Genomic DNA, 23145 nt, shown 5'->3' with positions numbered 1-23145 from the left:
ATTTCGCCTCGTCTTCTTTCATATCGTTGTAAAGATCTCAGAACTCTCCTAGATTTGCCCCTTTTGATTATTGGGATGGACCCACAACATTTTTTTTTGTGACTATTTTCTTCTACATTCAATTATGCGGCCACTATAATGACGACTTCTTCGTCAGAACTGTTAGTGATAGACATGTTTCTATCACCACTCGATTTACTTCAAGTGAAATTTCCTTGAAATTGAACAAACAGCACCTTCAGTATGCTGGTTGTAGCTGGACAAGTGGGCGATGGTACTACCCGTTGCCATCAGGCGACGGACAGCGCCGTGCTGTGCTGTGCCGGACAAGTGAGCGACAAGCTTTACTCGTCTAAACTTAAATGACGTGTTTTCTATACAGGGCGTTAGAGAAGTACGCCCTGTATAGATTTTGCTCCTCAAAATGTAGACAGAGAAAAAATATTTTTCGTTTCTCATCCATTTATCACATTCATAAAGAAACATTCAGAAATATTTTTTATATATTTTGGCACCAAAATATTTTTGAATATTTCAAAATTCAGGTGTTTCAGAATACTCACATTCGAACCAACACGATACTTGTCCTATTCCTGGATGAATACTCCGAAAATATTCAATATCTGTGTAATTAACAAATATAAGGAAAGTCAGTAAAAATAGGGGGGTCCCGATTCCATAGATGTGATAATATAGACTCCACTTCTCGACTGAGCGGATAACTTGTGGATTTCTGAAACAAATTATTGCCAATATATTTCAATCAATGAATATGATTATTGCAATTATGTAATACGGAAAATATGCGGAATAAAGAAAAAATCTACGATTTTGTAAACAATACATAACTGAAAACCAGCTGCAGCTTTCAAATAAATTATTATTTTGTAACTCATCCGATTTTTACATTTGGAACAATAAAACAATGAGTAAAGTTTGAAGTTTTAGATAATATCAATAATATTTTATCATTGTAATTATTTTCCCACTAACTCATGTCATACCAAAACTAACTTTAATCATACGAAATATCCATTGATTGAAAATAAATGTTCATATTTTTTAGGAACAGTTATCAATCAACGCATAGATCAGAAATATATAAAAAATCACTGTCTTTCCCCAAACAGGGTAAATGATTCAATAATAGACCAGGAGATGGTGGAAAATTTTGGTAAGTCATTTCCTAGAGTATGGCGCTTTTAGGGGGGTTCATATACGTAATAAGTGAAAGGAAAATGATGTTTTTATCAGTGGTGCGCGAGACGCATTTTTTTAAGGGTGAAACACAAGAACTGCAGGGAAATCCTTGAGGCGCTCTAAGAGCGGTGCCTGTGCGATAGCGATTTACATTGGATTGAATCGCTGGAGATTAAATCCATTCGGAAAAACGTTCTCAGGAAGTTTATTCTATATAAACGCAGTTCTCCAGATGGAAGATTTCTTAAACAGTGAAGTTCGGGGTGTACTGAGTTGAACTTCAAAACGGTGAGCAGCCTGATATGTACCTCTCTTGGTGGAATCAAATGTGCCAGGTAACTTGAACACTTCCCGTGAAAATATCAATAGAAGAGAAACAAATCTCCAACCTTTCTTCGATGTTTCAGATCATCAAGGTTGCAACTGAAGTTCGCGTCTCCAATCAGGGGGATGGCTCTTTCCTGAGTGGAATCCAGCAACTTCAGGGTATGTTTGGGGTTCGGGATGTTTCCAACAATTTCTTTCATAAAATTTCTTCCGTTGGGTTTTTGTGCCCTCCATTATTTTTTTGAAAATGTTTTTAATTTTTTTTTAATTATTTCCTACAGGCTGATTTATTTAAACAATTGTTTTTTGATAATCTTGTAATGAAAATCACCAAGCCATACTATTCCGACGGTCCAAAATAACTATTTCTTCCAGTATGGCAGTTGATTTGTGGTCAGTTTATGATACAGAGGGACAAAATTATATTCACCGTATTTCTAGTGCAGTACAAAAGTGGTACCATACTTCAAAAATTGCGTTTTTAAAACACGCCTCTAGACGTAAATTATTTCTCGCAGTATGATATAAATTAAATCAAATTGTTCCAATACGAATATATGTTAAAAAAAATACCATACTGTGATCATGGCACGAAAGACCGTAATATGCACGCTGCGATGTTTAAACGATTTCTTACAGTATGGCATTTCAATTTTCAAAAAGTTCATAAAAAGTATGATTCAGGAAAATTATGCAATATTTATGATGAAATCCAAAAGTGGTGCCATACCCAAAAAATTGATTTTCAGCTCCGTATAACAGCTCCAATTTGTACGAGACGTACAAGTACTCATAACGGTACGTTATGTATATTTTTTCTTTTAGTAATTAGTCCACACTGTGGCATCTTGAGCCGATTTGTTCAAAAAATGATTTTCAATGTCGTTGAGGGAGAACGCCACTGTGTCGGGTCAAAGTATATATGTTCAAAAATATATAAACAAATTCCACTCAAAATCTCAAAAATTGTACTGAGACACGTATACACGTATAGGAAGAGCAGGTAGTCACAGTAAGCTAATATGGAATGTATGAAAAAAATTATTCAATTAAACATGAATGTCCCTACACATAAAACTTCGAAATTCAGTATTTAAGGAATTGTTCAAAGGTTGCATGAAATTTTACGATTATTCAATCACCCACTCTACAGGTATGGTATTATAACAATTATGTTTCTAACCATAAAAACAACTACTATACCAAATTTCACGGGAAAAGATATACTTTTTCGAATTTTCAAAAATGACATGTTTGATGGGAAAGGACCGTCGGAATGGTATAGCGTGTTGATTTTCGTATAAGAATAATAAAAAACAATTAATCAACAAAATCAGCACAAAAGAAATGAATGAAAAAAAACTTTTTATAAAAAGTATGGCGGGCCTAATCACCCACCGGAGAAGTACGGCATATAGCGAGCGCTGGTTTTTTTTTTTTAAATACCGGATTTTCTAGTAATTTGAATCCATCATCCTGCAATTGCGTCCAGCACATCACCGGTTAAAACATGATTTTCATTTCACTTATTACGTATATGAACCCCCTAAAAGCGCCATACTGTAAGAAATAACTTACCAAAATTTTCCACAATCCTCCGGTCTATAACTAATTTTCAACACAACATTCTATATATTATATAATCTAAAACAGTAACTTCTAATCTAGATCAGAAAATTTTATTTCTGAATCACATAATTATTGTAGTCTTCCTCTGCATCATATCAACTATCTATTTCTATTGAACAGTAAAGTTCATTCAAAACGTATACATTTTTCTAGTTCCAACACGTTTTGCATTCATTATATCTGATGAATTGATAGTACAAAACTTCAGTGGTGACATTTTTATTTTGAATATAATAATGCTACTTACATAACTTGTCTCCATATGTGGAAGCAGAGAACATTCAGCCAGAAGAATGAATAAAGAAAGGAAAAGTACATCACATAAGCCAATAGGTGGCAAGGTATTGTTTCAAGGTAGTCTGAAAGATTAATTATGGCCAATATCGAAAATCCCATACCTAGGCCAGATATGGAGTGGATTATACATATTCCCTGAAAAATAATTAGCATTTCATCCAAACTACTTTCAATAAAGTATTAATTTGTATGCACTAATCGTAAAGGTGATGGCATTTTTCCTTACGTACATCTCAAAGAATCCAGAATGGCATTTCTCCTTACGAAGACACCAACTTGCAGTTAAAGCTACAGTGAAAGACAGAGGATAAGTTTCGATCGGCAGTTTTGCAAGACTACCTTTAGGAGCCACGTTTACCTTTGATATTCGTGAATTGATATCTATGTCGATCCTAAAGATGATATTTCTGTAAGGAGAGGTGTCACTCACGCCTTCACTCAGACAAACTTGTGATTTGTGGACAGCAGTGCATTTGTGGTTCAAGAAAATAAATATTTCCAAATAAAACTTCATCATAAACATTCATCTCTCCAAACATGCCTAGAGAGTTGGTTCTGGTAAATGCCTTCCGGAAAACAACTACTTCCCCGGTTAATAACACGTTGGATATTGAATTATATCCGACAGACATTCATGCAGGATACCTCACAGAGGTTAGTCTTGCAGATATTTCTCGTTCATTCAGTAGCATGACCACGCTGAAAGCAATCGAGTAAATCACCTACCAGCTTCGAGGTAATACCTCTCATCAGTGCAGGCAAGATCCGACCGAAACAGCAAAGGCCTGGGACTCGGTTGATTTCAACGCGACTCGACTGCATGTATGAAACCTTCATCTAAAGGTACATATTCACCAAAAAAGCGAGCACGAGCGAGCATGTGCGAGCATTCGTGTATGTTTGCTTGTGGTCGTTCATGTTTGCTCGACATATTGATGTCTCGTCCACATCAGAGTGAATATCAGAGTGAATATCAAGTTCGTAGTCGTATTTGATCCATCTACATTGTGCGAGCACCTTTTGATGTATCTACCGCCTTCTTCTCGATCTTTTCTGAACGCAAACAAGCATACGTTCGCTCGCTCGTTAGCCCGTACTCACCAGACGATTATTGATGCAGAATGCTAGTTCACTCTTGTTCGCTCGTGCTCGCTTTTTTGGTGAATTCGCACCTTAAGAGAAAGATTGTTAACAAGTAACAGCTCCATCTCGTGAACAAAGCACCAAGCGGCCAAGAAACATCTCATTCATCAATTAATTTCAATGTATGAAACCTTCATTCAAGAGAAAGACTGTTAATTAGTAACAGCTCCATTTGTCAAAAACGTAATTACATTTTCGGTTGACACTCCCTGTTCAAATCCAAACTGTTTATGTTTGTTCAGAAATCCAAAAAAAATCTGAGAATATTTCTATTACTTCCAAAATATTTGAAACGTTTTTTTGGCTCATTTTCAGGGAGGCAGAAAAATGTTCCCTTTCAAAAATTCCATTTGTAATATAAGTATTTGTTTTTTTATGTATTCGGATATATTTAAGGCGTGATACCGCCTAAATAATCCATGGCTTTATTAGGTTTGAGTTCAATTATTAGGTTTTCAACTTCCATTTCATCTGTGTTGTATAAAATATTGAGTCAATAATTATTTCATTCTTAACCACCGATATTGTCGTTTTTAATATGTTATTTGCCAACTTTGTCAATATTTGTGAATTATGTGTTGGAGCAGTTTGCAATTTTTTTTGTCAGTTAGCATTATTTTGTGAGAACTCGTCTGCACCACGTTCTTCAATTCAGTAATTTGGGTAGAAACTAATTCTATAATCATTTCATTTTGTTCTGATATTAAAGTCCTCAGTTCTTCGACTTCCATAGCAGTTTCAATATTTTGCACATGGACTATATAACTCAGCGAGTTGTAGCAGATATTCGATATGTAGTTTAGATTACTTCTTTCTGATTACTTACTGGATTTTTCAACTTCACTTTTCAAGTTATATATTCTCACTTTGTATGGTATGGAAATTTTAAAGTTTCATTCCGTTTTATTCGCTCACCTTATAACCATTCACTTGCGGGCTTCTATTAAATATACACGCTCGAACGATTTCAATAAACTATGTCCAAAATCATCAAGGATTTGATAAGTGTCTATCAGAAAAGAGAAAACTGTTTTGGAACACGGTAAAAAAAGCACCATTATTGCACATTGCACAGATATCACTTTAATCTCCCTTCTACATGAGGATTAGATATTACACCGGTCTATCGCCAGATACACCAAACTGAGATAAACGCCTGTGGGAATTATTATTTTCTGTAGGAACTCAATTTTATTTTTAAAACAGTCGATAAAGTTGATGACACCTTCGAAAAACAATATGAATGCCTAATTATTTATCTACCCACGTGAAAACGGGACACCTCCCTAAAATTTGCATCTTTTCTCCGATTTCGAAGAACTTCATTTTGAACTGTAGAGCTCGAAAAACTTCACTTTGGAACCAAATATAATTTTCTTTCTACAAAAACCAAGGCCTGATGCGAATATTTTCATAGGTGAAAATACAAAAAATCGTGTTATAGATTTTTTTTAGGAAAAATTAAAAATCACCATTGCACTGGGCATCCTCTCAAATGGTGGTTTACCAAATTTCATCAAAAATATTCAATATTGATAATTCTGTGGTCGATGAAAAAAATATTATGAATTAAGTAACTCAAGTACCTATCTGATGGACTGAAAAGTAAAATAGACATTGAGTGATCGTTGATAACTATGTGGCAAATTAAATAAACGAATGATCAACTACCTCTTCAGTCCAATGTAGTCATAACTGGGGATTTTAATTTTTCTGATCTTGAATGTGCATCTATTCAAGAACATTTCTCTTTTTTCATTGAACAAATGCAAATGGAGGATCCCACCCGCATTATGCAGTATTCTGCAACTACAATTTGTATAATAATTTTTAGCAGATTCCCTGTGAGGTACTATTTCAATACTACAGTTCAACAACCAAGTATTCAGCTTTGTCATTCTGTCAAATTGGTATTTTCTGAAAGTATTCAATTTTTTTATCAACCTTCTTTGGAAATTTTCACCTTCCACAAAAAACTATTTTGACATCTGGAACAGAAATAGAAATAATCAGCAAAGGAAGAGCTGAGTATAGACTTTAATTTTATCCATTCCTGAAGACGGAGGCAGATATTGGCCTTTGAAACGTTAATATAAGTATTGTGTAATTCCTTAGTTGCTAACGAATAGAACTTTTTTTGTGAAAAGTACTATGAATTCACGCAGTAACTTATCGGGGTGAACTGAAAAGTTTGCCTTTTCTACACGTATATAAAGTTCTCCTTACAGTTTTCATATTTTTCAGATTATAGAAGGTGAAAATACCCAAAGAAGTTTGAAAAACCTGATTTTTGCCCACAAAAAAGATTTTTTTTGTTTAATATTATTTCATTTTACAGTGTAAAAAAGCCAAATGGAATAAACTCATTATTTCGGTTACTGTACATATTTTGAAAAAATCACGAAATAAGTCAAATGTCTATTATAATTTGACATTATTTAACGTAAAAATGTCACCGCTACCTTCAACCTCCTTCAAATGACAGGTGCAATACCCAATTTTTTGAATTCAAAAATGTTATCGCTTTCAAGTCTATTGCAACAATTAAGATAAAATAGATATTACTGGAGTTTTTTCCCCAACACCAAATCGTTGTTTCTAACACCTCGACACTTGTTTCGATCACCAAGTGATCATCTTCTAGCGGAAGATTAAATAGTTCAAGCTTCCTCTTGAAGATGATCACATGGTGATCGAAACACGTGTCGAGGTGTTAAAAACAACGATTTTGTGTTGGGAAAAAACTCCAGTAATATTCATTACTACATTACTACTGCATTACCAGTAAGATAAAATAAATTAAAATCATGTGGTTACCGCAATTCGATAAAATACACTCAACTAAAATGTAATGCAAAACGTAATGAAATGTAGAATACGAAAAAGAACTATGGATGTTAACGTAGTAGATGTTCAAAATGTTCACCGCGAACATATTGGCAACATCCTTATCTCAAATAAAACTGTCTTCTAACATTATTTAACATATCAGACGTGACCGACCTAATCGCAAGCGTTATTCGTTCTTTTAGGTCATTCAAATCTGAAGGTTTAGTTTTGTACAGCTGTTTACATATCCCCATAAAAATAAATCTAATGATGAAAGATCAGGTGATCGCCCTGGCCATTCAATCAATCCTCGCCTCCCTATCCACCGATTGGGAAATGTTGTATCGAGGTATTGCCGGACATTAACTTGGTAATGTGCTCCATGCTTCTGAAACCATATCGTATTCACTGGAACTTGAGGGTTTTCTGGATCAGTATACAAACTAAACTTGGAATGACATCATTTTGAAGTAGTGCCTAATAATTATCGCCATTCAAGTTTCCTACAATTCGTTGACCAGTAGCGGCAATTTTGCCGATTAGCATGACCGTTAAGAGACAATCACCAGAAAACATAACGTCTTCTAATTGTTGTCCAACATGTCCATCATTTGCTCACAAAAATAAATCCTTCTATCAAAATCATCTTCCATGAGTTCCTGAGTAGGTATCATTTTATAGGGATGCATTTTATTTTCTCTCAATATGTTTACTATCGATGTATTGCTAACATTGAATGTAGTGGATGCCTGTCTACTCGATGTATGTGGGTTTTCCTCAAACCCAAGTATCACATCTAATTTGAGTTCATCACTCATTGCATTGGCAGCTGCTTTTTTTATCTGCCTCACATGACCAAGCTCGCGAAACTGCTTCTCTATTTTGCTTATTGTTCCTTGAAATGTGGGCGGTAAGTTATGAAATTTCTCATGAAATATTTCAATCATTTGTAAAACTGTTTTATGTATTTCCGGTATATTAACCATTTATCAGACTTGAATTTAACGAACTTAAAATTGACAACTAATGTTGTAACGTTGCCACGGAAATCGTTTTCAGTTTTTTGAAGGATACCACCTAAAAAGAACATTACTATGGTTTTTGCTTACTTTCTCATTATCAATACCTCAACATGAAATAAGTTTTGAGTATGTTGCAATAAGTTTTCAGTATATTTTATCGAATTTCGGTAACAACGTGCTTTTAATTTATTTCATCTTAATTCTTGTAATGAACTTGAAAGCGATGACATTTTTGAATAGAGAATAAAGATATATACTTCCTTCCCATTTAAAAAATTGAGTGTTGTACCTTGTCATTCGACGGGGGGTTGAAGGTAGGAATAGCATTTTTCAATTGAAGTATGTCAAATTATAATTTAAATTGGACGTGTTTCGGGATTTAGTTAAAATATGTACCGTAACCAAAATAATGAATTTATTCCATTTGGCTTTCACACACTGTATATTCATATTTCATATTAAGAGTGCGATATTACTGTGCTTGCCTCCATTTGTGACTTTATCGCGCACCCCTCGTATAGGATATTCCGACAAAAACAAGTCAAGAGTGCGACAGAAGAAACGAGCAGTGTTGGAAACTGTAGCGGAATTTACTCGACGGTAGCGGATTTGAACATGAAGTAGCGGAATTTTGTACAAATACAATATCGAAAAAAATATGGAAGAAGAAGAGGTAGTTGACAGCACTCGAAGCTGACAACTGACAATTAAATGCACGGTCAATACGTTATGGTCTTAGTAGCTGACGCCATTACATGATGAAAAATGAGAAGAAGATTTTTGATTTTTTTTATTCATATAACCTCCAATATTTTGAAACTAAAAGTCTCGAGTATGATAAATTATATTTAATAAATTACGATGGAAATGAAAGATAGGTTATCTGATTGTAGCTCGAGTGAAGGAGCTGCTGCAGTTGAAGTTGACGTGATATGTTCCAAAAAATACAAAAAATCTCGAAAACAAACTTTTTCTCAACATTGCTTGTCTGATTCTAACTTGAAAAGATGGATTAGACCTGTCACGAGTGGTCGTTTACGAGCTTAGTGTATTTTTTGCAACTGTACTCTGTACCGTACTTGGTACATAAATTGTAAGTTCTGTGGTATTTTATTTTGGATAGGGTGCATGAGCGAACTGGTTTGCGTCAGATATTCAAGGGTAATGAAATATGAAGCAGTGTTGCGAAATTTTGCTTCATGTGTAGCCACTTTATAGTTCATCCTGTTGGCAACACTGGAAGCGAGTTGCTCGAATGCTGAACAAACGGTTCAAGTGATGAATGAGATGGTTGTTGCTGTGAAATATGTTGATCGTTACATTAATGCGTCCACCGAAATGTGGAACTGGAAAACCTATATTATTCGAAATAAGTCGCTGAAATTCTCAAGGCGGGCACAGTTCGGTTCAATTTAAAATATTTGCTTTCTCTATTTATCAAAATCACCACTATCACAAGAATAAAGTCCACGTACAGATACTCAATATAATTGAGCTCCTTGAAGGGTTCACACTAATGCCTTGTGGTATTAAGGAACGGCCTTTTCTCCCAGAGAACTGATTAACTTTGATAGAATTCTCAGTAGTTCAGAAATTGATCAGATAAGGATTACGTTCAAAAGACCTTGTAGGTGGCAGTAGTGAAATTGACTACCGATGCCACTTCACATTTTACAAAAATAATAATTTCCACAATTGCTACTATAATTATCAAAAATTAGGATTTCATAGGTACTGCTTACCTGTAAATCTAACATCTGAGGAACGATTAAGTACACCCATACTGTCAATATAATAAAAAACACAGATACTATTTGGAATCCTACATCAACTGATATCACTGTTTTTGTTGATGATATATCTTCATCATCCACACACCAAAGAATGGATTCAAAATATTCTCCAGAGAAAGTGGTGACACAAAAACTAGAAGTGAAAAAATTGAAGACTTAGAAACACATAGGTTCAGTTTTCCAAACATTTATCTCAAATCAATGGAAAAAACTCGTTTATTAGTTTTTACCTAATCGTTATTCTGAAATGTCAAAGTGAAAAATTAATTTGAAATAATTAACTTTCCAAAATCTGCAAAAAATTCAACTGTTTGTTCAATACTTCTTAGTTTACATAGCCGCTATTTTGCAATGTCAAAGTAAAAAAAATGATTTGAAATAATCAATTTTTCAAAATCTCAGAAAAATCAAATCTCGGAAAGTTTCAAGGAGTTCCCCCTGTCATGGGAGCATACTAAATTGAGTTCCATTATGACGTTCCTGCATGCTTTATTGCCTTCATCACATTCCTATAAAACCCTGCCGGCAAATTTATTTTTTTGATATCAAGACTGATATCAGTCTTGATATCAAGAGGTTAGAATTTTTGTGTTCTATGATATCATTATATTATACAGCTATTTTATATTGAATTTTGCTGAGAAATTAATAACTAGGGATTTGAAAACATCTGAAATTCAGACTGGAGACTGCGAAAATTATTTTATGCAACAAAAGCATTCAAAACATTAAGTCTGCTCAGAAAAAAATAATGTTATTTAATTTTCTTTGAGTCTTACACTTTTCCTTTCATTATTTTTATTCATTCATAAATCAAATATCAAATAATAACTTTCTTGAAAGTGAGGTTTTCTTAGATGACAGAACAGAATACTCATTTGTATCATCATATTCTAGTCAACTTTGCGGACTTCCAAATAACTTAATATTTCTCATTCTCACATTGATCTATTTCCAAAAATACAATTATGCCGACCCCATTTCTATCATTTTTAGCTTTACATGACAAGTTTCATCATGATCAAAACTGTATAGTAGCTCCTAGAATAGTTTAACCTACCTAGTTTTTACAAAAAATTCCGATACAGATGACCTCTGCTGCAACTATGATGAATTTTCTATATCAAATTATATTATATTATATTATATCTTGGTGTTATAGTATTCTCAGACCTTTTGAAAATAAAACAATGTCTCTAAATGTGACACTCACTATTTCGGTTTGGCTATCACTGTACCATTTTCGAGTAAGTTGTTATTTTGATCCATATTATACGTCGTTACATTATCATTCATTTCCAATAGAATCCTTGCCCCACACTCCGCTATATTTATTGAACCTCCATCTTGACATTTGCCATCAAAAATATTTTTTCCACCGCAACATTTTGGCATGCTGTAAACTTCATTCAGATTACAGAGGATGAGTATAAACCATATTTTCTTGATCATTTTACCTGCAAAGACATAATAGTTGTATTAAATTGATAGAACAGTTGAAACTATAATAGTTTTTTTAAATATGAGAAATTTTTGAAATGCGGAGATACATTTCACAAAACTGTCTTGCGAAGATATTTTACACATCCTCCAACTATTTTTTTGATGTTTATTTGGAAGTGGTTGGCAATGTTCCAAGTAATTGCTTGATTTAACTATTCATTCCGAATATGATGGTTTATCAGTTCGTTTTTTTTCCTAGAAATATCTCTTATTCTTAAATCTGCCCTTTGAATTATTTCATTATCATATATCCTTACTAGAAAAAATTATCAATATATTGGGTTAGAACTTATACAGAAATTAATTAGTGGAACATTGAATGTTTTATAAAATATACAGGATGTTTCAAATTCGATCCTCACCATTGGAATCTCGAAAACTATAAGAGATACGAAGATGGTTAAATTGGAGCAAAGTCGCGCATTTACCTGACTGAGAATATGCCGTTGAGAAAATTCTGAAATTCCGAGTATATCCGGAGATATCCGGAAAAAACAGAAATTTCGGAAAATGGTTTTTATTTTTTTTTTCTGGCTTCATTTTTCGAAGCATTCGGAAATCAATTGCACTTCCACATTGCCACTTTTTCCCTGCTATATAATTATGTTTTCATATTTGCTATCCGACGTTTCGTCTTCAGGCCACCATCATTAGCCTTACATTAGCGATACATTGGATTCTTTCTGTTCTGAATAAAACCAGATTTTATCTTTTCGATGATGTATCACAAGTTATCATTCTTTTTCGTAAAATTGGAGATATTGAAAAAAAAATTCTTATCATAATAGACTTTGACTTTGTTGTTTCTAAATTTGACTTTCAATTTTTTACACTCTATGATATTTTGTCATTCTACAAGTCATTGTAGAAATGAAGAATGAAGAAAAAGGGGATATGAAACAAATGTATTGCAAATACGATAGAAACAGTGTTAGGACATCGGAAATGTATTTAAACTTGTTTCCCGAAAGACGACAACCACATGGAACTATGTTGAAGTTAGTGGATCACAATCTCACCGACTTTGGTTCATTTGAGAAGCCGAGGAAAAATACGGAGACAGAATAGATCAGGAAACTAAAGAAAATTTAATAAATGAGGTACGTATAAATATAATATTAATACTTTGCAGATAAACATGTACCCGGGGAAATCTACACGTCAAATTTCTTCCGAAATGAATATTTGTCATACAAGTGCTTGAAGACATCTCAAAAAAACGGTTTAAAATGTTACAAAATATACATATCTCAAAAATTGCATCCAAGTGATCCCAAAAGGCGATTAGAATTTTGTAATTGGCTAATAAGAAGATCTGATTTTCCTGTTTTCTTGGAAAATGTAATTTGGACAGATAAAAGCACTTTTACGAATTGTGGGATACTCAACCGACATAACAAACACATTTGGAGCATAAGCAATCCCAGGCAGTTCCGAGAAATTCGACCTCAAGTGCGACTTAGTATTAAAGTGTGGGCAGGAATTTACAAAGATAGAATTTTGGGTCCTCATTTATTTGACGGAATTCTGAATTAAGAAACCTATCACCAGTTCTTTATGTCGATTTTCGAAGACTATTTGGATGATCTACCTTTGGCTAACTATAACAATATCTGATTTCAACATGATAGTGCTCCACCGCACACTACCAGACGAGTATCAATTACCTGACTGAAAGGTTTGGTGATAAATGGATATGGAATAATGGGTCGGTGAGGTGGCCAGTAAGGTTTCTTAAGTGTTATGGATACATTCTTATGGGGTACACTGAAAAATAGAGTTTATAGTCAGAGGGAATATCAAAATATTGAGGACCTTCAACACAGCTTTGTTAGAGAGTTAGGAAGATTGAGGATGAGAGAAATTAATCGTGCAGTGAATAATATTCGAAAAAGGACACAATTGTGTTATCATGAACAAGGCCAGCATTTTGAGCATTTGCTGTAATTTACTTTTATCTTTACATTTTAGTCAATTATTGTTATTTGCTCAAAGTTATATTTTCGTTGAAAAGGGCATAATGTCTAATTTACCTCATACAAACCTCATTTATCAAATTTTGATTGTTGATTCTGTCTCAGTATTTTTTCATTGACCTTTAAAACGAACCAAACTCGGTGAGATTTTGATCCAATAACTTGAACATAGTTTGATATGATTGTCGTCTTTCGGGATACAAGTTTAAATACATTTCCGATGTCCTTACACTATTTCTATAGTATTTGTAATAAATTTGTATCATATCTCTTTTATCTTCATTCTTGAAAGCTATTTATTGACAAAAATTCAATAACTTGTACAATAACAAAATGTAATTGAGTGTAACAAATTGAAAGTCAATTTTAGTCAAAGCCTATTATGATAAGAATCAATTTTTTCAATATCTCCAATTTTTCGAAAAAGAATGATTACTTATGATACATCATTGAAAAGGTTAAATCTGATTCTATTCAAAACAGAAAGAATCCAATGTAGCGCCCATTAAAAAAAAAAGTTGATGATGGTGGCTGAAAGACGAAACGTCGGATAGCAAATCTAAAAACACCATTATGTAGCAGGGAAAAAGTGGCAATGTGAACGAACAATTTAATTTTGAATCCTTCGAAAAATAAAGCCAGAAAAAAATAAAAACCAATTTCTGAATTTTCTGTTTTTTCGGATATTTCCGGATATACTCGGAGTTTCAGAACTTTCTCAACGGCATATTGTTAGTCAGATAAATGCACATAGTTTATGAGAACCCAATGGTGAGGATCGAATTTGCAACACCCTGTATGTAATGGAATTGGCTGATACTTGATGGAAATCTGACCAAATTCTACCTAATTAGTGCTTTATATAATCATTATTTCAATCATGTGACCTTCTAATAACTAATGATTTCACTTGAGTTTAGGATTAAACTAATTAAAAAAATGTATACTTAAAAAATGTTTAAATGTACATATAAATGTAATGAACTAATTACCAATTTCCACATTGTCAAACAGATGTAAGAGAGGGAAAAAATTCAGTTTTATTTGGTCATTCAGTAAATTTTCAGGAGTCTTGATATCTATTAATTTCCAAGCATTCTAATAGATAAAGTTTGGAATCTTATTTTTCCTAATGTAATACTTTACAGTCGTGGTTAAACTCATGCCATTCTTCTTAAATATGGTTTGCGAATGTGAAATTGCTTTTACATTTACACAGATCACATGTGAAGACCAATTCCACATTAGCAAACTATCTTTCTTTTTTCTATTTATATAAATGATGTAATAAAGTATATACACGTAATTATCTCATTCTCGGATGAGACTACCATGGATATATCGAACAAACTTTAAATCATTAGAATCCATAGAAAAAAATCGCAACATCTGTTGAAAATAGACGTGACTTTTTTTCGAGAAAAGATATTTGAATTTTTCAAAAAGTAACGTTCTTGAACCATTCATTACTCGAAAGGTGCGGCTGATTCCCGGAATGTGTATGTATGCGTGACAAATAGAATTAGAACTCACCCAGATTCTGTCATGCTTAAAGAATAAGATATCATCATCATGACAATATATAACCTATTTCTGCTAACAACGTTGTAATTATTCGACATCACATTAGATCACAACTGACGAATCAATAGAAATGAATGCAAATTTCCCTGATTGCATTTGAATTTGAATTTTTTGTGTGAGTAATTTATTTCTTCTTCCTTACTTGATTCACACATGATTCCCGAGTGAGTTCGCAACAAGAAATTCACGAAGAACATGATTATAGTATATTGCACAAGTTTTGGAAACAGCAATGAGTGTTAAAAATGATTGTCGAAAGATTTGTACACTATTATCCTTCTACGACTGCACTATTTTAGTGCACTCTACCTTATTTTGGTATTTAGATGTACTTTTTTCAATAACTCTAACACTAAAAAAACATCAATTGATTGGATACTTTCAAATAAATTAATGAGGAGATAGTTGATGAATATACTTTTGCGATCTATAAGTAAAATAAGCGGGTTTTCAAACTTTTCGAACAAATGTGTTAGAAATTGTCCTAAAGTAATTAAGTTAACGCAGGTAGTTAATCTGCTTACTTATTATAGTCTGTAAGTAATTTGAGGTTATGTGTTGTCCTTTTTTATCGATTGCGAATAGTTTCCTATAATATGATTTCGATACAGTAGTAACACGGTCGGTGTTACAAATGTACCCCCAAGTGATATACTGTTAATTTGAATTTTTAGATTACAATTCCTCGTCAAAGAATTAGAAAAACCAATAGAGTACCATCCGACGAACTTATAAAAAGAGCTAGTAATCGTGTTATGGAACAAAATATATCCATACGGCAAGCAGCGGAAGAATTCACCCTTTAACCACCCTGTAACCAACTTTAGGTGAATCACCTAAAGTTGGTTACAATCCACACACTAGAATCCTCTCTACGGCATAAGAAGAAGCGTTTTTGAAATAAATTCGTCTCTCAGCAACGATTCACTTTCGTCTGACTCCCAAGTAAATATAAAAGCTTTTAAGTGATTTATTGCAGTTTGAATCAAACGTATCATTTATAATCAATTTTATACAGGTGTTTCAATTCTGCACTAAAAATAATACGCCTGTTCCGGACCAATGGGTACAGGGAGGACTGGCTGGCAAAGATTGGTTCAAAAATGTTATGCACAGACATACCCCAGACAACCCCAGAGGAGACCAGCTGAGCACGTGCTATCAATTTCAATAAAATGAATGACAACCTGGGGCGTTTACTGGAAAGACATGAATTACAAGAGGCTGAAATATACAATGTCGATTAAACGGGAGTTACTACCGTGTAAAAGCCTTGAAAAATTGTGGCAGTAAAAGATTAAGCAGATCGGTGCAGTTACTTCTGGAGAACAAGGTACACAAATAACTGTCTGAACTGCAGTTAATGCTGTGGGAAACCCTATACCACGTTTATTTATTTTCCCTCGCAAGAAATTTCAGTCATTTCATATAAACAATGGAGCACCAGGATGTACAGGTGAGGCCAACGGCTCGGGATGAATGAATGAGGATACATTTTTTAGGCTTTATGAAACATTCCATATATCATGTTAGGCCAACAAAGAAAGAAAGTGTTACTTCTACTTGACAACCATGACTCTCCGCTATTTATAAAAATTATCGAATTGTACATAGAAAATGAAGTGATTCTCTTGTCCATTTCCACCGCATACATACCACAAACTGCAACCTGTGGATCGTGGGGTGTATGGCCCATTTAGGCACTACGAAAACATAGCTATAGATAATTGAAATAAGTGTCTTCCCGGTCAGATAATGATAATTTATGTTCTACCAGAGATTGTCGCAGAAGCTTCTCCCAAAGCAACTAGCCCGACTAATACAGCAGCCGGTTTTAAAGTGTCTGGTATTTGGCCGTTTAATAGGAATATTTTTAGAGATGATGAATATGCGCCCTCTTCTGTTACTGATAAACTTCTGATGCCACAACAAAAAATAAACACCAAATCAAAACAAGACCTTTGGAAATATTGATATTCTAGGTCCTAGCTCTAAGCCTGATTCTGGTTCGCCAGAAAGCCAGCTTTTAAAGTTTTGGAAACTATTCTACCACTTCCAAAAGCTACTGTAACTAGAAAAAATTACAAAAAGAAGAACAAAAAAGAGTGCAATTCTAACAGACACACCTCTTACCCACATAATCAATAGTTGCTTCGAAAACGGAATCTTTCCAAACATTTTGAAAACAGGTGTTATCAAACTGCTCTTCAAGAGTGGTGATAAACAACAAATTCCAAATTATAGACCTATTTCTCTGATATCACACATAGCAAAAATTTTTGAAAAAATAATAAAAGAAAGAATGACACATTTCATGAAAAAACATAATATCCTGTCCCAACAACAGTATGGATTCAGAGAAGGAAGATCTATAGAAGATGCAATATTGGAACTGACGACTCATATCTACAAATCACTCGACATCTCCAAACCGTCACTCTGCATTTTTATTGACCTTTCCAAAGCCTTTGATACTGTTTGTCATACAAGGCTTCTTGAGAAACTGGACAAATTGGCATGCGGGGTAAGCCGCATGATCTATTGAAATCGTATCTCTCAAACCGTAAACAAGTAGTCGATATTGATGGTGTAGTAAGTACACCAAGGACGATTACCTACGGGATTCCCCAAGGTACGGTCTTAGGCCCTCTTCTGTTCACCATCTATATAGACAGCCTATTGAAAATGACCTCTGAAAGAACTATTCTGAGCTTTGCAGGTGACATAGCAGTATTTTATAGTGACGATACATGGCAACAACTCAAAGCGAAGGCGGAAAAAGATTTCAACAATATTAATAAATGGTTTTTATACAATAAACTAACTTTGAATGGCCTAATATGAGGCCATTGAATATAAACCAGAATATATCAATTCCAGAAGCCAGCTCCATTAAATACCTCGGTATAAAAATTGACCGACATTTGAAATTGGATTTACATATATCGTATCTCACGAATAAACTTCGAGGATTCATATCAAGATTCAAACTCTTGAAAGAATAACTTGATATCACCCATTTGACAACTGTTTATATAGTTTAGTTCAGTCCCAACTTTCATACGGCATAATAGGATGGGGAGGAGTAAATGACACACACTCAAATTGCCTCAATATTGTACAAAGAAAAATTCTTAAAATCATCTTGGGCAAAGGAAGGATGTATCCAAGCGATAATTTATACAAAGAAAGTGGCATTTTCTATGTTAGACAACTCTATTGCCAGAAAATGTTGCAGAAAATATACAAAAATGAAATTAAAATAACACGCTCGGATCACCCATACAATGCTAGGAGACAAAAACATAGTGTTGTGGTTCCGAAATGTAACAAAACAGTGGGACAGTGACACTACAGCTATCTGGGTCCAAAAACTTGGGATTTACTACCTAAAACCATAAAAACTAGTCAAAACTACGTTAAGTTTAAGAAACAAGTGAAAAATTGGCTAAATAGTTATGACAGAGATATATTCCAAAAAATTATTTTACTGTAAAAACTGCAAAAATTCAAACCTGTTATAATTTATTAGTGTTAACAAATTGTTTGTCATATTCAAAAGACGATGATATATATCTCTAATAAGACTCTAGATGTGACTTTTTACCGACTGTGATATTTATCTCATGTGATACCTTGCATAAAACTGTTAACCATCTATTGGTGATATTTAGATAATTTGTAATGTGATATATGTATATTATGTTTCACTGAGATTTCAAACCGATCGTGTTATTCACTTGATCTGGCTGTGACGTTTTTACCGACTCGACTGTGATATTTTATATCATGTAATATCTTGCATGAAACTGACAACCAATCATTGTGATACTTTAAATATTGTATTATGTGCTACATGAATGTTTTTTTTGTCATTTTTTTGAATCTTTTCTAGAGGCTATATCACGCACAAGGAGCAATCTTGCGATTGTTTCTTCAGTGATGTCATTGTTTATTTATGCAGCTCTCAAGCACTACTGATATAAACTTATGTATTCAATATTGTAATTTTTCGATAAATAAACATTATTATTATTTATTATTATGAAAGCGCAGACTGTAAAAATAAAAACGGATTTAGAAGAAAAAGTAGTGAAAAAAAGTTGAAGAAAATAAAAACAAAAAATCAAACGAAAATCGTAAGGAACGGAAAATGACAGAATAAAAATCTTCCCTTGCACAGATGATGAAGAATCGATGTGTCCTTATTGCTACGAAATGTACGGAGAGTCATCGTCATCAACGTGGATCCAGTGTCACAAATATAAAAAGTGGGCACATTAAAATTGCGCACATAAGATGCGTCCTGATTTTTTTATTGTACTAGTTGTGATGATGATGAATACAATAGTGATTAAAGGTTTCAATTGTTTGCGAATAACAATAAATAAGTTGAAACTGAATATCACTATTTTCAATAAAAACATTAGCATCGTCATGTCCAACGACGGTATTTCAGATAATGTTAAAATTGCCCCTTTCCTGTGTTACAACTGTCCCCTCGGTGGACTGTTTTAAAAAAAATCAAATCCTAGTATTGTTACAATAATTGTACCCACTCTCCCCTACTTGTCAAAGCCTACGTCTGGAAATTATCGGGTTCTATTTCGTTACGATTTGTTTTTCTTTTTTTTTAGTCACTTTTTGGAATTTTTCATCCAGAGTCGTATTTAACAACTTGAAGAAATTTGCCTCGATTAGAATTTTTCATTTCCTTTTATAATTGTATGATTTTTGATCTAGAATAGATTGCAGTTTCATTTGGTCGACAATATTAATGTATTGAAACCTCATTACAAAAATTGACAACATCAAATTCACAAAGAGGAAATAAGTCTTTTTCTACATATCCAAATTCACTAATACTTGAAATAAGATTACATAATGGTAACATGATTAGAAATTACAGACGAATAAAAATATTCAAAAGAAAATATAATCAATTATGCCTTCAAAATATTTATATACTATATCCCCTATTAATGGAAAAAAAAGTAAACAATGAGGAAAAAACAACAACTGTATGATAGCATGTTGAAAAAAGTTCAAAAATATAAATGAAAAGTAACTGTACAGCTGTTGTATCAACTAACAGAAAGAGAAAAAAATAGAGTCGATCTTTTTTTATATGGGACCTGAACATATCATAATTAGTAATAAATATGCCGATAAAAAATTTGTTTGTGGTTTATCATATCATAGAACTTTTTCCGTTAATGAAAAGAGAAATGAAAATTTCTATGTTTTTTACCACTTTCATTTGTAACTAACGTTATTGCAGTTTCGTCCTATACGAACATTTTCAAACTTATACAATGAACTAACAATGATTCATTACATTTGCCATTATATACCACCCCTGTAGGTACTAATAGAAATAAAGGTATTTGACTTGATTGAGTACCTGAATTTACAGTTCACAATGCGGATGTGCCAATTTAAAAACCGGAGAGTAAATTAAATCGATTTGATCATTTAACAGGTTCCACCCGCAATGTTTATGCTTCTGAATTTCTAAGGATTCTAAATAATTGAGTTTGCAACCCTTCATTGCATAGTGCAGAATTTCCGTATCGTTTAGATTCGGAAACTTGTGGTTGCATGCCAAGAAATGGTTTGAAAACGTCGAATCATTTTTTCCTAGTCTGAAGGACCTTTCATGTTCAGCATACTGTTTTTGGAAATTTCGACCACATTGTCCCACATAAACACTATTACACTCCGGACATTTAAGCTTATAAACTTCAGATTTTTCCATCTTGTCGACCTTATCTTTGGCATTGAAAAGGAAATGAGATAACCTGACATGTGGTCTGAATGCTATTTCCACATTGTTTTTTCTGAAGAAACCTGCGATTATTTCTGTTCTTTTTCCAAAATATGTTAGCGTTACCCATTTCTTGATTTCTGGTTGTTTGACCTGAGGGTATATTAATCTGTAAGTGAATTTCCGGCTTTGTTTCCTGACTAACTTCTAGATAGTATCTGCTTTGAAACCATTATTATGACCTATCTGTGTAATTATATCAATTTCTTTAGCTAGATTGATTGTCTGTAGACAAAGGCAGTGAGAATGCTCTGTGCAACATTGAATTGTAGGCTGCTAATTTATGACTGTCTGGATGGAAATAACCGCTTGGGATGGTGATGTCTGTATAGCTAGGTTTTCTGAAAACATTGAACTCAAATTTATTCTGATTGTGTGTAATGGCCAGGTCCAAGAAATTTATCTGTTTCTCTGTTTCGAGTGTGAACTGAATGAGGAGTATATATCTAATAATAAAAGTTCATTCATATTATAATCTCTTTCAAAAATATACATATAACAACAAGGAACTTTATTAATTTCACAAACTGTTGGTTGACAATGAAATATTAGAAATAAACGTAAGTTCAACTTCTTTGTATTCAATGTAAGATTCTAAAAACAAGTACGGTTTTTCAAATTGAACAAACGAACCACCATGCAGATCAATGTACACAAATAAATAAGAAACCAAAATCTCGTGTGCAAGATTAGACACAAACGATTCAATCTGGAATATTGGCAAAAAAACAGATATTAACTGAGTCCCTTATTTCAGAAGTCGAGGAAAATAGTCCAATATAATGAATATAAATCATGTATTAATATGTCTCATCAACTAAAATTCCATGATATCAGCCTCTGTCATATCGTCACATTGTTTTCAAAGAAGCAGTTATCGATGGACCCTTGCAGAGCTCATAACAATACATAATAGTTATTCAGGAAGATAACTTGCATCAAATTTCAGAAGATTTACGGCGCCTAGAGAGAAGAATATGTTCAGAATATCACAAGGTTTTTTGGTTGCCTTGTTTCTTTGCTGAATATATATTTTGAAAATTATTGAATAATAATATCAAAATGTTCATAAACGTATCATTTTCAATTCGTCTCTTTTCACTGTTTGAATTTTTAGTGATGAATGAATATTAAAAAGTGAAGTTTTTTCTTGCCAATGAAAAAATCCAACTCGTTAATATGAATTTCATAACAATAAGAAGCGAATATAACACGCATGAATGAGACCGCATAAATGAAAACCGAATGGTGCCAAGTGGGAATCGCATCTAGAGCCCAAGCAAAAGAATTTATCGTTCGAAACTTCGGATTGATGTAACCACTGCGTACAATGTGATTTATGAGACCAACGCGGCAGCAAACCTCCAGATTTATGAGCATTCAGTCCATATGGACTCACGGGGCTTCAAAATATCAATTCGGCGCGAGACCAAGTGGTCTCAGACGGCACTCAACGTGTTAGGCATAAAAAATTGTGATGAGAGTGTAATTGCCTTATATTTCTTGAATAATTCTTTGAAGTAAGTCTACATAACGTTTTTAGAGACTGATTTGAAACCATTCGAATCTCAAGTGATGCAGAATTTTTGTTCTGGAGTCCGATAAGTAACAACACTAGAGAGAACGAAATCCGAGCTGAAAGGCCTGACGTTTCGCTGGCGCGAGTCGCTAGCTTCTTCAGAGGATTAACCATCATGGCTTGCTGTCCGATGACTAACTTTTAGGCTTCGTAAAGCGTATTTATGCCTTGTCAAGTAATCAGTTGTATTGGTAGCTGTACTTGTACCTGCACTTGTAACTGTGCTTGTACCTGTAATTGAACCTAGAACATTAACAGTCTTGCAGCCTGTTCTCATTCTGTTCGTTATTCTCGAATTCCTTAAAATGGGGTTCCATATTCGATTGAGGTTTACCGCTTCTTCATTTCTGTTGAAATTCTCCGTGTGTTTGTGGATCTCTATTGCCTCCCGTACAAGTCGGCTATGGTATCCCTGGTTGGAGGCAATTAGTTTTGT

General features: G+C 33.6%; 1 protein-coding gene across 6 annotated transcripts in view; it reads right to left on the bottom strand.

The window, feature by feature from the left end:
- LOC111505158 (G-protein coupled receptor Mth2) overlaps positions 1 to 23145 on the bottom strand; it is a 56668-nt gene that overhangs the window by 11410 nt on the left and 22113 nt on the right. For 5 of the 6 annotated variants that reach the window (XM_074181199.1, XM_074181200.1, XM_074181198.1 and 2 more), the window contains 4 exons: positions 11454 to 11697; positions 10190 to 10373; positions 3404 to 3588; positions 564 to 733 (listed from right to left, as the gene is read on the bottom strand). In XM_074181199.1, the coding sequence (XP_074037300.1) occupies positions 564 to 733; positions 3404 to 3588; positions 10190 to 10373; positions 11454 to 11692 (778 nt within the window). In that variant the 5' untranslated portion in view covers positions 11693 to 11697. Of the gene's footprint in view, positions 1 to 563; positions 734 to 3403; positions 3589 to 10189; positions 10374 to 11453; positions 11698 to 15252; positions 15339 to 23145 lie in introns of those variants that run through there. The other variant, XM_074181202.1, reaches the window with a different exon arrangement.

Source organism: Leptinotarsa decemlineata, unplaced genomic scaffold (assembly GCF_025532065.1).
Source record: "Leptinotarsa decemlineata unplaced genomic scaffold, Ldec_3_MD MMD2_tig00026307_RagTag_RagTag, whole genome shotgun sequence".
Lineage (NCBI taxonomy): Eukaryota > Metazoa > Arthropoda > Insecta > Coleoptera > Chrysomelidae > Leptinotarsa > Leptinotarsa decemlineata.
The sequence above is the reverse complement of the archived record's forward strand: the minus strand, read 5'-3'. Positions and strand labels throughout refer to the sequence as shown.